Source organism: Megascapheus bottae, chromosome 10, assembly GCF_031878675.1.
Source record: "Megascapheus bottae isolate mThoBot1 chromosome 10, mThoBot2.hap1, whole genome shotgun sequence".
NCBI lineage: Eukaryota > Metazoa > Chordata > Mammalia > Rodentia > Geomyidae > Megascapheus > Megascapheus bottae.
The window spans coordinates 54,372,740-54,388,245 of NC_143518.1; the positions used below are offsets into that span (position 1 = coordinate 54,372,740).

Genomic DNA, 15,506 nt, shown 5'->3' on the forward strand with positions numbered 1-15,506 from the left:
TGGCATTCCGAGCTGAAATAGCCACAAATCACCATTTGGCCTGGTTTGGGGCTCTGCTTTCTTTTTAGTCTATTTGTGTGATGGCACAGAAGATGAGCCTCTCTCTAGCCTCCAGTCAGACAAACAGACGTCTCATGTTATAGAAAAATCTCAGTGCCTCAGCTCAACTTAGCAATGGGTTAGCTATATTAAGAAGCACATCAGCCCTTTCAAAGTCTAGACAATATATTTGTAGTTCTCTGGCTTAGCTCAGGGGTTACAGTTCCCAGGGATAACAGAACTCTCAGCACGGATGAGGTCACTGGGATGCTTTCCCCCCCCCCCCCACAGGAAAATCTAATCAGGTCCAAAAGTCAAGTCTTTTCACTTCTTGGTCTCTAGGAAGTATAAATTGTCGAGGACCATGTTGAAATGAAGATATCAAAACTATTATTTAGAACTAGGATTTGATTTCTGGCAGAGGACAGATCTTCCTTGACTTCCAGCTCTGGCCTTTCCTTGCCATTTAACTGCAGGGACTCTTTCCAGTGTCGTGGCTGTATGCATCTTCTGTGTTAACTGTATCCAGCAGAAGCTCAACTCAGGAGAGACTGGGCAGCAGGAGGGCATGATTTGGCATTCCCAACTACTTTAGAGAAGAACTTCACCTCCATTTCCAGAGGAGATAAAGCACACAGAGACCATATAGAACCTTCTCTGTCACCTTTCCAGCTTCTGTGCTGATGACACATTTGACAGAGGCAAAAAGAAGTAAAAATAAATGGAGAGCTTTCCATGATTTACTAATGTAGTGGGAGAATTCTATCAGAAAAACTTAAACGCAGCATTGGACTTTCAGTATAATGAAATTGAAAATTAAGCAAAATGGAATGTGTGCACAGCCAGCTGCTACCATGTAAAACTGTTTCCCAGCTGAAATCTGCTTGGTAATCTTTTGGTTTGGAACCACATAATGAATCCCATGTGAGCAGATTAAGGGTCATCAAACAAAGATATAATAATGTTAGCCAATTAACCTGTCTGCCACACACACCCTGCATCACCTGGGATTTAAGTAATCACCAATATGGTTCTAAGTGAATTTCCTCTTTCTGGCAGCCGCTGTGCGACAAAAGTAGCATCCTTCTGTCATAGTTAGGCAATGGCTTTTTCTTTTATTATTAAGGTAACAAGAAAGCAGTCTCGTGTAAATCCTTTGATCACAGATGGTGCAGGCCAACTGGAAGAGGTGAGCACACGCCTGGCCCAGAGAAGGAACTGGATGTTCAGATCTTCATGATTCAAGGGTAGTGTGAGAATATGTTCAGAACATCATACAAGCTAGGCCTGCCCACTTGAAGCCTCCACTCTAACCTAAGAAGAAATCATGGCAGCAGAGGATGAATAGACAAACTATTAGAGCTGGAGGTAAAGTGCATATTTGCTGGTTTTGCTCATTTTCCATGTTGGATGAAAAAAATATTCTGGAAATGAAATAAAACAAAAATTCTAATTCTACTCAAATAGAGATTTGTTTTGACTTTAATGTGTCAGTAACAATTTGGCAACTCAGTTGATTTTCTTCCTCATTCAGGAGTCAGTGATCAACCAACTCAACTTGTTTACTGACATGGCTGGAACAAAAATTACCAAAGAATAATCTGGTAGAAGGGTGGCAAATGCAGTCATAATATTCAGTGTATACATGTGAAAACAGAACTGGTAAACTGGAGGGATAGTGGGGGAGAATGATGAAAGGGGTGACGTTAAGATGCAGTGTACTAACGATTTGTTTTTTGCCAGCCCTGGGGCTTGAACTCAGGGCCTGAGCACTGTCCTTAGTTCTCAAGGCGAATGCCCTACCACTTGACCCACAGCACCAATTCTGGCGTTTTCTGTGTATGAAGTACAGAAGAAACAAACCTAGGGCTTCGTGCATGCTAGACAAGCACTCTACCACTAGGCCATGTTCCTGGCCCCTGTACTAGCAAATTTTGTGTTGAAACACCTTTGTACAACTACTTAAGAATAATTATTGAAAGAAGAAAAAAGACAGGAAGACAGAAAGAAGAAAGAGGGAGAGAACAGGGAAGAAGAAAAAAAAGAAAGGAGGGAGGGACGATGGAAGGGGGATGAGAGGGGAGGGAAGAATGGAGGGAAGGAGGAAAGATTGAAGAAAGAACTTGTCAGACTGTGCAATACCCCTGATCCAATATAGTCCCTCACTGCCATGGCTAGGCAGGAACTCAATGGGAAATGTAATGGTGGCTTAAAAAAAAGGGGGGGAAGGGGGGAAAACCAAGATGGGGGGGAGGGGAGGGTAATGGGGACCAAGACATGTGAAAGGGTATCAATATATGTGAATTAATGCACCTTCTATCTGGCAAATATCATGTAACCCTTTTATTAATTACAATAAAAATATATATAATAAAAAAGGGGGGGGACAGGTGACAGCCTCTAAAAAACACACTTTGTCCCTGAACTTGAAACTCAACTGTGACCCTCCAATACATTTGCACAAACATCACCAGGTTTAAAACATGAAAGTTCAGGGAGAAACCCTGGCAGGTGTGCCAGCTAGAATGACTGTGCCCTGCGTCACTCCTCATGGTTGCCAAGTTTAGGCAGACACATAGCCATTCACCTCAGAACATTCTAGAATTTCTCTAGCATCCGGGGTCATCTCTACCTTTTCACTCAGCCCAGTTTCAGGGAATCTCACAGTCCATTCATGACACAGAAACAGAGCCCATGCCAATGCCCCAGCCACAGGCTGCTTTCTTTTCTGAGTCCAGGTTCAGTGCTCACTGAGTCAGGACCTCATTGCTAAAAGAAGCCCAGAGAAACCCCGTGTATGCTGGTTGAAGTAGCAATCTGTTTATTAGAGCCGGTTTTTCACTTTGATGACAAGGAGCAAAACAACTTCAACATATGCTCTGCCCAGATAACGCAGGCGATTCTTCAGCTCTCCAGCGAATCAAGAGAATTCAGCAGGAGTTAGATGAGTCTAAAGGAATTGGAATTTCCATTGCCTTCTGTGAGCCAGAAGTGAAGACTATAAGATGTGAAATCATTTTTCAGCCACCCAAAGAACTAAGACTTCTTTCTTGGGGAGGGCTGAGGTGTATGTGCACCTCCGGCCTCAGGCCTTCTCCTGGCTGCTGAGGGCCTGGTTCCCACTTCCCACACTTGTACTGGGACAATCATGATTCCTTTTGGATAAGGCCACTGTTCCTTAAATAATCTGCCTGTGGCTTTTCTCTTCTTGTTACTTTGTTACCCATGAAAGAATCTGCCCAATCTTACCAAGACTGAATTCTAGAAGAATAGAAACTAAACTGGGTCACATTGAGAACCATGTTGTAGGGCTCTAAAGAGCCCCCATTTAGTTAAAATTGGGCATACTTTTTGTTTTGGAGGAGAATGGAGGCAGAAAGGACAGGAAAACAACAACAACAACAACAACAACCTTAAGTAGCAGCACCAATGAGGGAGGCACTGACTGGGGGACCGTCCCTTCTTCCTGTAAGATATCTGGCTAGCAGATCAAACTACCAGCCCTCATTGCTTCATTTTAAACCTTACTGAGAAAGGTTGTTAAAAAGCATCCAAGTGGAGCCAGGATTTAGTCTAGTAGTAGAGTGCTTGCCTAGCATTCATGAAGACCGGCATTTGATTCCTCGGTACCATATATAGAAAAAGTTGGAATTAGTGCTGTGGCTTAAGTGGTAGAGCTCTAGCCTTGAGAAAGCCCAAGGATAGTGTTCAGGTCCTGAGTTCAAGTCCCAGTACTCGCAAAAAAAAAAAAAGGATAAAAGTGTACATGTGTATGTGGGGGGGCTGGGGGTTGAAGAGAAATGGGTTATTACCAGGTTCTAGATTTTCCATTTTCTTAAAATTAAACTTCAAATCTAGGGAATACAATAAGTTCCACCTCATGGTAGAAAATGAAGCACTTAAACCATAACCACCATTGGCAGTGACCACTGTTAAGAACATGAAAATGAAGCCAGAAGGCCAGTCCAGGACAACGTAGGAACAGGGAATTACAACTTTCCTGTTGATTCTACCTTTAATATGCTGGGTCATATGGGGGAAAAAAAAAGTTCACTTTCTGTTCCCTTGGAAATAGGGAGTGGGGAGAGAAGAATTCCTAGGACTTGGTTTTACAATAGCCTCCAGTGTTCAGTGAGCTTTTGGTTACTGTAACAAATACTTGAGATAACTCAACCTATACAGAGAAAGGGTTTATTGTGACTCACAGTTTGGAGGATTCCATCCATGGCCAACTGGACTTCATTGCTTTGGGCTTGAGATGTCACCTCAGGTCAGGAGCACATGGAAGAGCAAAGCAGTGTACCCCCTGAAGTGAAAAGAAGAGAGACCAGGATCCCACAGTCCCCTTCAAAGGCATTTGCCCAGTGATCCGAAACCTACAAGGGGCTACCTCTTACAGGTGCCACAGCCTCCAAGGAGCACCAAGAGTCACTGACCAAGCCTTTAACAACACACAAGCCTTTGGAGAACACTTACCCACACCACAACAGTAATCTACAGAATTGTCTGGTAAGCGTTAAGAGATCCCTGAAATGTTTCTGAATGCCAAAGTAACAAATCCCAAGCAAAATAACAGTAACAGCATTATATAAAAAGACAGCCCATCAGAGAATGTTAAGGAATAACTAAAAAGCAGTTTTTGTTGTTTGTTTTGTGCCAGTCAGGCTTGAAGTCAGGGCCTAAGGCTGTCTCTGAGCCTTTTTGCTCAAGGATAATGCTCTACCACTTGAGCCACAGCTCTACTGATGGCTTTTTTTTTTTTTTTGTGCCAGTCCTGGGCTTGAGCTCAGGGCCCCGAGCACTGTCCTTGGACTTTCTCAAGGCTAGAGCTCTACCACTTGAGCCTCAGCACCACTTTCAGCTTTTTTCTAAGTATGTGGTACCGAGGAATCGAACCCGGGTCTTCGTGCATGCTAGGCAAGCACTCTACCACTAGGCCAAACTCTCGGCCGACTTAGGGCTTTTTGGTGGTTAACTAGAATAGCATCTCAGGGTTTTCTTGCCAGAGTTGGCTGTGAACTATGATCCTCAGATCTTAGCCTCCTGAGTAGCTAGGATTATGGACGAGCCTCAGGTGCCCAACTGACAATAAGCTTTGAGATGCTCCCCCCAGCCCCCCCTCCCCCGGCACTGCAGTCTGACATAAGATCACAGCATGGCCTGCTAAAGCAGGAGATCTAGCTGTGCCTCTCACGCATACCACCTACCCACATCCCAAACCATTCCTCTTGAACAGATGCTGAGGGAGACAGACGTGGGGAGCCAGTATATATTTTTGGAATACCCTCTACGTTGAGAGAGATTTTTAAACCAATGAAGTGATACACAGATAGAGGTATCTCTGATGACAATGACAAAGATGCATTAACCTATAAAAAGTCATTTAATGTATATTCCAGATGGCCAATACAAGCTTGTCAGGTAATTAGCCCTTCCATAGTTCTTTTTATAGTCATATAAAAATGTTTTGCCTTGTTTAAAAAAAAAGAGAGAGAGAGAAGTCTAGTCCAACAAAACATAGCCACCAATGGGTTTGCATTTCCATCTGCAGGTTCACAAGATAAAAATACACACGTATGCATCTCTGAGCTATTCATTAGCTAATCAGTTTAGGCAATACGCTGCACAGAGGTATACTGCCACTGTTTTCTGACATCAGGTTAGCCTTAAGCTTATTGGCTATGCCAACAACTGGAGGGAGCTTGGAACTCAGCCCCTGGAAAGCATTCGTAGGACTCACGACTGGTTTTCCTGGCACCTTGTCTGTCGTTAGAGATTTGGGCAAAGACTTGATGATCCAAGGGTGTCTTAATGCCTGAGCTGGGGTCAGGCGGAGAGAGGGGTCCCACTGAAGACATCTTTTGAGAAATTCGATGAACAAGTAGTCGTCACACCCTTTCAGTGCTGTCCCCCAGTCTCTACTGCCTGGGGTGCCCCGCTTTTTACCCCGCCGTGAGCGACCCCCTACAAGTACAACCCTCCCATCTGCCTGGGTGGTCATGGAACAGTAGCGAGGTATGCCCTTGGAGTTAATAAAGTACTTGGCACGCTTGGATTGCTCCAGAAGTTTGGGTGGTGGCATTCCCAGAAGTTCCATCATGCATGCCAGCTGATCACCTTCATCCTCTCCGGGGAACAGAGGCTGTCCAGTGAACAGCTCGGCCAGGATGCAGCCAAAACTCCATATGTCAATGGGTGTGCTGTAGCGACATCCCAGGATGATCTCAGGGGCTCGGTAGAAACGGGACTGGATGTACGTGTAAAGCTTCTGGTATTCGAAACAGCTGGACCCGAAGTCGATGACTTTGGTGGCACTGCGCCCATGGTGTTTCAGGAGAATGTTTTCTGGCTTCAGGTCGCAATGAATAATCTTGTTTTTGTGGAGAGCATCCAAAGACTGCAGGATGGATTGAGCAAATTTTCGGACCAGCTGGATGCTAAATCCCTGAAACTTGTTTTTTTTAATCAACTCATACAGGTCGATGCTGAGCAATTCAAAAGCAATGCACACATGGTTCCGGAAGGTGAAGCTTTCCAGCATGTGAATGACGTTCATGCTCCCAGTTTTATCCTGTTTCTTAAGATGTTCCAATATCCGGATCTCCTCCGCCGCTTGCCGATGGAAGCGCTTCTCATTACGCACCATTTTTAAGGCCACGTACTGTCGAAGTTTGTGATCATAGACTCGGGCTACCTGTCCAAAACTTCCCTTGCCGATAATTTTCAGCACCTCGTATCGATACGCCAGGTGGTCTCGAGGTACATGAATATAGGCCCCTTCTTCATCATCATAGCCCCCGTTATTGGGAGCGCCAACAACTCCTTGTCGTTTTTTGGCATTTGGACCTACAAAGTAGATTTCTGGGTAGTTGATAATTTCCGCCTTCTCATAAGCAGTGAGGTGGTGTCTGTACTGCTTCAAGGCCTGCTCAGGGGTGAGAGGTACCGACACTTTGAGTGTCTTGGAGGAACTGTTGGGTTTCACTGTGTGAAAGCTTTCTGAACTTTTGCCCTGAGAAGTGAGAGGTAAGCATTTGTCGGAGTCACCGGTGCCTTCTGACTGGAGCGTACCAGACCGTCTATTGCCAAAGTCTTGAAACAGCTGTTCTACCTTCATCTCCCCTCCATTCAGAAAGTGCTGTGTATGATCTCTTGTTAACTGCTCACTGGAGATCTAAGGAAGAGAAAAACACATACGATGTCACAGTCCCTAGGAAGGAGAAAGATGAAAGAGTCTTCCTTTTGAACAACATCAAAATATGTCCAGTCATGTTTATTTTAGGGATAAAATTATGTCCAGTCCTATTTATTTTAAGGATAAAAGACCCAAGTAGGAGCTAAGAAAAGCAAGTCTAGAGACTCCTGTTATATTAATCCTCAGACTCCGAGTCTGTGTATCCCTGTGTATACCCTTCTTTGTTAGCAACAAAACAACTGTCTTAGCATTCCTCAAGATGCTCGTTTCCTTCCTTAGCGGTTGGCCTTGTAGGGGACCTCTTCCACCCACTCAACTACTCACATGTTACTCTCCTTTAAGAGGCACTTTAAGCCTGCCACCAGAGGCTCATGCCTGTAATCCTATTTGAGAGGCAAGGAACTGGAGGATCATAGTTCAAGGGCAGTTAAGGTAGAAGAAAAATGTGAGACTTCTTTTCTAGCCATAGCTGGGCATATCTGTTGTCCTTAGCTTTTTGAGAGGCTATGATATTTGGAAGAACAAGGATTCCAGGTCAGCCTGGGCAGAAAAGGAAGCTAGACGTTGTGGGGGGACTACCACATCAGACATGAGCAGCAGGAAGCCCAAAAGTAGGCAGAGGGAGGCTCAGGTCTGTGCTGATTTGAGGAACCAAGACCCTAACCTGAAAACAACCAGAGAAAAACAAGCTGGAGAGGCCGAGATGCTCTGAGTTGAAGCCCCAGTATGATCAAAATAAATAAAAATAAGACCTAGTTTAAGTCCTCTTTTCCACTTAGCACTACTTTAAGCCCGTTCCAATTAGCATTACTTTTCTCTTCCTGGTCCTGTGGCTTGACATCAGGGCTTGGGCACTGTCTCTGAGCTTTTGTGCTTAAGAATAGTGCTCTATCTCTTGTACCACTGCTCTACTTCTAGCTTTTTGGGGGGTTAACTGGCGATAAGATTCAGGAAGTGCTGTGTATGATCACCAGGATGGCTTCGCTCAAATTGTGACAATCAAATCTCAGCCTCCTGAGTAGCTAGATTTATAGCTATGAGCCACCAGCTTGTGACTTGAAACTTCACTTTTTTATTTAGTTATTTATTTTGCCAGTCCTGGGGCCTGAACTCAGGGCCTGGGCACTGTCCTTAGATACTTTTTGCCCAAGGCTAGTACTCTGCCACTTGAGTCACAGCATTACTTCCCGCTTTTTCTGAGTATTTGGTACTGAGGAATCAAACCCAGGGCCTCATGCATGCTAGGCAAGCACTCTACCACTAGGCTATGCTCCCGGGCCCTTAACTTCAAATTTTGACTGTAGCTTTTAGAGTCTGTACTTTTTACGTTTGTCATTTGACTATGTAGTTTCTTACACTGTGTCCTAATTTTTCAAGCATCTTCTGAAATCTTAAGGGCATATATAGTAGGAACAAAAGAATGTGTATTAAAATGTTCTGAAAGCAATGTGGCAAAATTTGAACTGAATAAGTAAAGCAAATGGGGCCGGTGATATGGCTTAACTGAAAGAGTGCCTGCTTAGAAAGTACAAGGCCCTGAGTTCAAACCTCAATGTTGCTAAAAATAATAAAGTGTTAGCATACCTCCCTACTTATCAAGTTGTAAGTTCTTGCCTACTTCTTTTATAATAGTACTTAAATATTTATAGAGTACTTATAGCTAAAATCTAAAGTAGAAAGTGCTAGAAGCATGGCTCAAGAAGTAAAGTGCCAGCCAGTTGAGGTAGCTCACATGTGTAAACCTAGCTACTCAGGATGAGATCTGAGGATCCCAGTTCAAAGCCAGCCAGGGACATTAATGACCATGAGACTCTTATCTCCAACTGACCACTAGAAAGCTGCAAGTGGCACTGTGGCTCAAGGGGTACAGTGAGAGCCTTCGGCTGAAGAGTTCAGGGACAGCGCCCAGGCCCAGAATTCAAGCTTCACCACTGCCAAAAAAAAAAAACTGAAGTGCCTGCTGAGCAACTTTGAGATCCTGAATTCAAAACTTAGGACCACAAAATAGATAAAAACAAAAACAAAAACAAATATAACTTCTCTTCCATTGTCCTTAGACAAACCATATAATGAAACATTATATATTTCCAATCTAGGGTTGTAATCACAATGACTAGAAATGTATGCAATGGACTAATGGACTGTACCAAATATTTTATCATACATGTAATTATATCTAAAGAGACACATTTTTTTGTGTGTGTGGGGGTCATGGGGCTTGAACTCAGCCTGGGTACTGTCCCTGAGCTCCTCAACTCAAGGTCTCCTCCCTACCACTGGGCCTGGGCATTGTCCCTGAGTTCTTCAACTCAAGGCTACCTCCCTACCCTTGAGCCAAGCCCCACTTCCCATTTGTCTAGAGGTTAACTGGAGATAAGAGTCTCAGGTCCTTCTGTGCTCAGGCTGGCCTTGAACCTTGATCCTCAGATCTCAGCCTCCTGAGTAGCCAGGATTACAGGTGTGAGCCATCGTGCCCCCAAGAGACACCTTTTTTTTAGATCATGCTTTCTTTCATAAAAATGCTTTATATAAGCCAGGCGCAGGGGCTCACGCCTGTAATCCCAGCTACTAGGAGGCTGACATCTGAGGATCAAGGTTCAAAGCCAGTCCCGCAATATGAAACTCTTATCTTCAATTAATCTCTAGAAAACAGTAAGTGGGACAGTAGTTCAAGGGGTAGGGAGGTAGCCTTGAGCTGAAGAGCTTGGGGACAGCACCCAGGCCCAGAGTTCAAGCCCCACTACCCACAAAAAAAGGCTTTACATACATTCTTAATTTAGAGGATCATGATGGTTCAAAGATAATTGTTTTAATCAAGTCCTGAAATTCTTGTGAAAAAATTCAGAATGAATATTTTTCTCATCCAGAAATAAAAGCCTATCCTTTGCCCAGCTCCTGATCTAAATCTCTGTAACACAGAACTTAACCCTATAAAAGTCTACAGCTGATGATTTCTAGTTGGTAATGAGAATGTATGAACATCTTACATAAGCAATGAGGCTTAAAAAAACTGTGAAAATAGCAATATAAAGACTGACAGATTCACAATAAGCCACGAATGAGTCCAAAGCATCCTTTTTTGGCAAAGTTTGCAAAGACACCATTGAGGTAGAACCTGAAATCGTTGCAGTATCTCCAAAAATGTGTATCTTGAATTCTATTCAGTAATAAATATATTTTGGTCTGGCACTGGTGGCTTATGTTTGTATCCTAGCTATTCAGACAGCTGAGATTTAAGAACTGAAGTTCAAAGCCAGCCTGGGCAAAAGAAAATAAGTGTGTAAGACACACATCTCCAATTAATCAGCAAAAAATCAGAAGTAGAGGTATGGCTTAAGTAGTAGAGCACCAACCTTGAGTGGAAAATGCTAAGGACTGAGTTCAACCCCAAGGAAAGAAAGAAAGAAAGAAACAAAGAAAGAAAGGAAGGAAGGAAGGAAGGAAGGAAGGAAGGAAGGAAGGAAGGAAGGAAGGAAGAGGGAAGAAGGGAGGGAAGGAAGGGTGGGAAAGAAAGGAAGGGAGGGAGGGATGGGGGGCAGAAAGAAGAAAGATGAAGGGGAGGGAGGGAGGGAAGGAGAAAGGGAGAAAAAAAGGGGAAGATATGGAGAAAAAGAGAGAAATTAATATTGATCTTAAAAAATATATTCTAAGTGATCTACCAGACTGAGATCAGGTGGACCAACTCCAAATTAAAGTTAAAATGAGATTTGAGTCAGATGTTCAGAACTCCAGAACCCTGGAATTCTCAGAGGCTTTTTTATGTATTTATATACTAAAGAAAAACTCACAGAGAATGCAAAGATATTCTGCTGGAAAGGAGATAAAAATACAGTGCAGAGACTTCCAAATGCTTTAGCCCATGCTTTAATATTATTAGCCTTGCAAATAAACTAGAGGGCTGCTTTGAATAGAAAAAAAAAAAAGAAAACTTGAGGACTATGAGAGGATACCAATAATTTCAACACAGAAACAACTTCAGGTTTTAAACACAAAACATGAATGAGAAGCAGTATGAATGGAGTCATTTCAATTCTCCACATTTCTTTAAATGCCATAGGTAGTATATTTTAAGGTCACAGGATAGTTCTCATTATCTTGGAATATGCCCTAAACCCAGCTCTAACTACTAATGTATGAATGCTTGAAAGAACGTAAATTCATTTATTATCTTAAGTATAATGGTGTTGAAAAGCTAAGTGTCTATAGCTTGGAAAATGATCAAATGCATCAAAAACAAACTGCATTGTTCAAGTTTTACTGATGAGTTACAAATGGCTGTTTAGCATATTAATTAAGCTCACACTGCATCTCTTCTTAGCAGGGACAAACTGTGCCCATTTACAATTTCTTTCTTTCTTTTTTGTCAGTCATTGGGGATTTAACTCTGGGCCTAGGCACTATCCCCGAGCTCTTCGGTTCAAAGTTAGTGCTCTGCCCCTTTGAACCACAATCCACTTGCAGTGGTTCTGGTGGTTAATTGGACATAAGAGTCTCATGGACTTTTGTGCCCTGGCTGGCTTTGAACCATGATCCCCAGATCTCAGCTTCCTAAGTAGCTAGGATTAGAGGCATGAGCCACAGACACCCAGCCCCATTTATGATTTCTGAGGTACTTTCTGTTTGCTTGTGTTTAAAGGAGCAAATACTCTGTACATCATCTGAAAAGTGGGCTTCAAAGCAAAAATCTGAAAAGCTACATTCAGACCCCAGAAGTTCATTTTCCAGTCAGGAGAAACCAAAAGGAAACCAAACAAAGTCTGTGTTGCCAGTGACTGCACCTTGGGTATCAGGCAGACTCCTCCTGCCCAAGACAATGAGAATGCAAAGAATGAGCTCTTTCACTTACAGTTAGTCTTTGGGGTAGAGGTGGCTCAGGAGTGCACAGAACGTTTGAACAGGGTGGGCATTTGGTTTCATCGATCATCATGAAGGAATCGTAAACACCATCCTCCAATCTAGTTTGAAAGGATTACAGATAAAGTCTTGTTAGTGACTGAAGAATATCAATTTCTATTTCAAAACACCCTGTGTCTGAACTGCTTCAGGCTTGCTACAAACTATTTGTACAAAGATCTACACACTGGCATTGTAAACAAGTGGGCCATTTGGCACAAGGAGAAAAGAATCCCAATTTTTCTTTTCCTTTTTTTAAACGTGGCATTTCTAAATGAATACTTTAAAATATTTAAAATAACAAGACTTTTTGAATGCAGTTTCAAAAATCAGGACTATGAATTAACTGATTACTGGGAAGCACAAGCTACTTGGAATATGGAATATGAAAACTACAAACCTTCATGATCACGTCAAAATCTGAGACTTGAACTCTAAACTCATCTCTACTACTGACTGCTAGGCTTTTGCTCTGAGCTGGTTTTCTGGGGCAGACAGGAAGAGGATCTCTGTCTACACACTTCTGGTTTGTAGTGGCAAGAAATAAAAGGTCTTTTAAGGTGGTGTTCTTTTTATTAATCTGCTTACTTTCCTATTTACAGCTACCTAGCTTGCAGGAAGATACAGTGATTACTAGATGTTCTAAATAGCAAAACGTACTGGATTTTACTTCTGTCTCCACTTCATTTCCCAGGGGATGGAGCAGCCCAAATAAATGCTAAATGATTATGGCTCATTTTTCAAGTGTCTAACAATGTGGACCCAAAAGATGGAAAGGATTTCTTTAATCTGCAAGATGGACCTGAGTTTATCCCATAGCAAAAATACAGATTTCCAATGGTACACCTCATTGTATCTTTTTTTTTTGGGGGGGGGGCAGTCCAGGGGGCTAGAACTCTGGGCCTAGGCACTGTCCCAGAGCACATCTACTCAAGGCTACCGCCCTACCCCAGGGCCTGGGAGTTGTTCCTAAATTCTGAAGGCTACCGCCCTACCCTTGAGCCAAGCCTCACTTCCCGTTTTCTAGAGATTAATTGGAAATGAGTGTCTCCGGTCCTTTCTTGCCCAGGCTGACTTTGAACCCTGATCCTCAGACCTCAGCCTCCTGAGTAGGTAGGATTACAAGGCTTGAGCCACCCTGGCCGATTCTCATTGTATCTTTTTATATTGCATATTGTGACAACAGCCAGGTGGTCAAGGAAGCATTTTTTTTTTTAAGTCTTTTTACCAGGATGCAGGTGGCTGATGCCTATAACTGTAGCTACTCAGGAGGATGAGATCTAAGGATCATTAAGCCAAAACCCTGGCCCTCCCCCCCCCCAAAAATGGATGTGGTGGCTCACGCCTGCAATCCTAGCTATTCAGGAGGCTGAGATCTGAGGATCAAGGTTCAAAGCCAGCCTGAGCAGTAAAAAGTCCATGAGACTCATCTCCAAATAACCACCAGAACCACTAGAAGTGGTGCTGTGGTTCAAGGGGTAGGGCGGTAGCCTTGAGCTCAGGGACAACGCTCAGGCCCAGGGTTCAAGTCCCACTGACAAAAAAAAAAGCCAGAAGTGAAGCTGTGGCTCAAGTAGTAGAGCACTAGTCTTGAGCACAAAAGTTCAGGGACAGCGCTCAGGCTGTGGCAAACATGCAGACAGACAGACAGGCACACACACACACACACACACACACACACACACACACACACACACACACACACACTCACAATGCTTTGTGTTTCCGATCCTGAAATATTTTAGCCTCCTTTAAAAAGAGAATGTTTTGTGAGATGAGTTCTAGAGCGTGGTGCATTAAAAAGAATACCAAGGGTAATACAAAAACAGGATCAGTATTTTTAGAATGTTCTCTCTTTTTAAAACGCGCTCACATTCTGATGGAACCATTTCTATCTTTAACGAGGGAGCCAAAGGTTCTGGATGTGAGCCCCCCCACTCTGCCACCGCGTGAGAAAACAAACAAGGGACGGGGCCGTTCAGGACGCCGCCGCAAGATTTCGAACTAACAGGAAGGCAACGCGCCACGCAGGGGGGGGGGGGGTGAGGCGGGACAGCCCCTCTCCACTTGGCTGTGAACGACAGGGCAAGCTGGGCAGTGGTCTCCACATCCAACCCCGCAGGCGCCGCCCCGCACGGCCCGCAGACCCGGGGCCGGACCGCACCCGGGGCGGGGGAGCCCCGGAGTTCAGCCCTTCAGTTCTCGGCTCGGAGCAGCAACAGGGCCTCCTTCAGGAAGGTCCTGCTCCCCGGTTCCCCGGGACGCCTTGGGTTTCAGGAGTGCCACACCACACACCCCGATCCGGGGTTCCGGGTTCTCCGGGTAAGGCTCCCCGCCCCCCGCCACGCTGCAGCCCCGCCGGGCTGACGGGGGGCTGGACCGGTGGCGTCCCGGGAGGGGATCGCAGCCCTCGGAGCCGGTGCTCCCCCAACTTCCAGCCCAGGCCCTCGCCGACCCCACCCGGGGCCCTCCAGCCAGCTCCGGGCGCTCGCTCGGGAGCCCCCAACCCGTTACCCCGGGGCGCCGTTACCTCCGCTGCTGAGGCGGGAGCCCGACCCCGGGTGGCCCCGCATCCTTCCGCCCTGGCCCGCGAGCCGTGCCTCCCATCGCTAGCTCCGGAGCCCTCCACGAGGGGATGGGCGGCGGTTGGAGGGTCCGCGGGCCGCGTCCACCTGCGCCGGGATGGCTGCGTCTGCCTCCGGGGCGCGCCGCCGCCGCCGCCGCCGCCCGGGGGACTCTCGGGGAGACACTGCAGTTCCGCGCGCCCGGAGCTCCGGACCTGCCCAGGAGGGGAGGAGGGAGCCGCGCGGGGAGGTGGCCAGGTCGCCTAGCAACCGCGGCACGCCCCGGGAAACGCCTTACGCAGCTGCGCGCTGACGCACGGGGCGGGGCGTGGTCTGGAGGTGTCTCCTCCCCCACCGCCTGCCCAGAGGGCCTCTGGAGCTGGGTGGGCTGGGTTGGGGTACGTTTGGAGTTGGGGGGCCATCGAGGGCGGGGCGCACGGCTGCCAGGACAGGAAGCCCCCTATTTCCTCCCCAGGAGCCTGGGGCTGCTCCGGGGGCGCACGTGGCAGCTGGGAGTTCTAAAACCTCGGGCTTGGATCTGAATGAGAAGTGAATCGGTGGATTGTTTCACACTTACACCCGGGCCACGAGAGCGTGACCGGGGAGAGCCAGGCTGATGACGCTGTCAATGGCCCTGTACAGTACTTGCACCGAAGAAAGATTATCTTCATCCCGGTGCCTACACCGGGTGACAGTCCTCTTTCACAGATTTAAAAAAAAGAAAGAAAGTTGGGGTAGGACGCAAGAAGCCGTTTTACAGACGAGGAAACTGAGGCCGGGGAGTGAGCAGTCGGGTCTGCCTTTTGCCCTTAAGA

General features: G+C 45.7%; 1 protein-coding gene across 1 annotated transcript; it reads right to left on the reverse strand.

Annotated features, from left to right (window-relative positions):
* Positions 1-5,403: 5,403 nt before the first annotated feature.
* Dyrk3 (dual specificity tyrosine phosphorylation regulated kinase 3) lies at positions 5,404-14,871 on the reverse strand. Its single transcript, XM_090341310.1, has 3 exons — positions 14,658-14,871; positions 12,081-12,189; positions 5,404-7,213 (listed from the first exon to the last, which is right to left on the reverse strand). Exons 1-3 carry the CDS (start codon positions 14,732-14,734, stop codon positions 5,636-5,638), a joined length of 1,764 nt encoding a protein of 587 aa, XP_090197436.1. The 5' UTR covers positions 14,735-14,871; the 3' UTR covers positions 5,404-5,635.
* Positions 14,872-15,506: the final 635 nt, after the last annotated feature.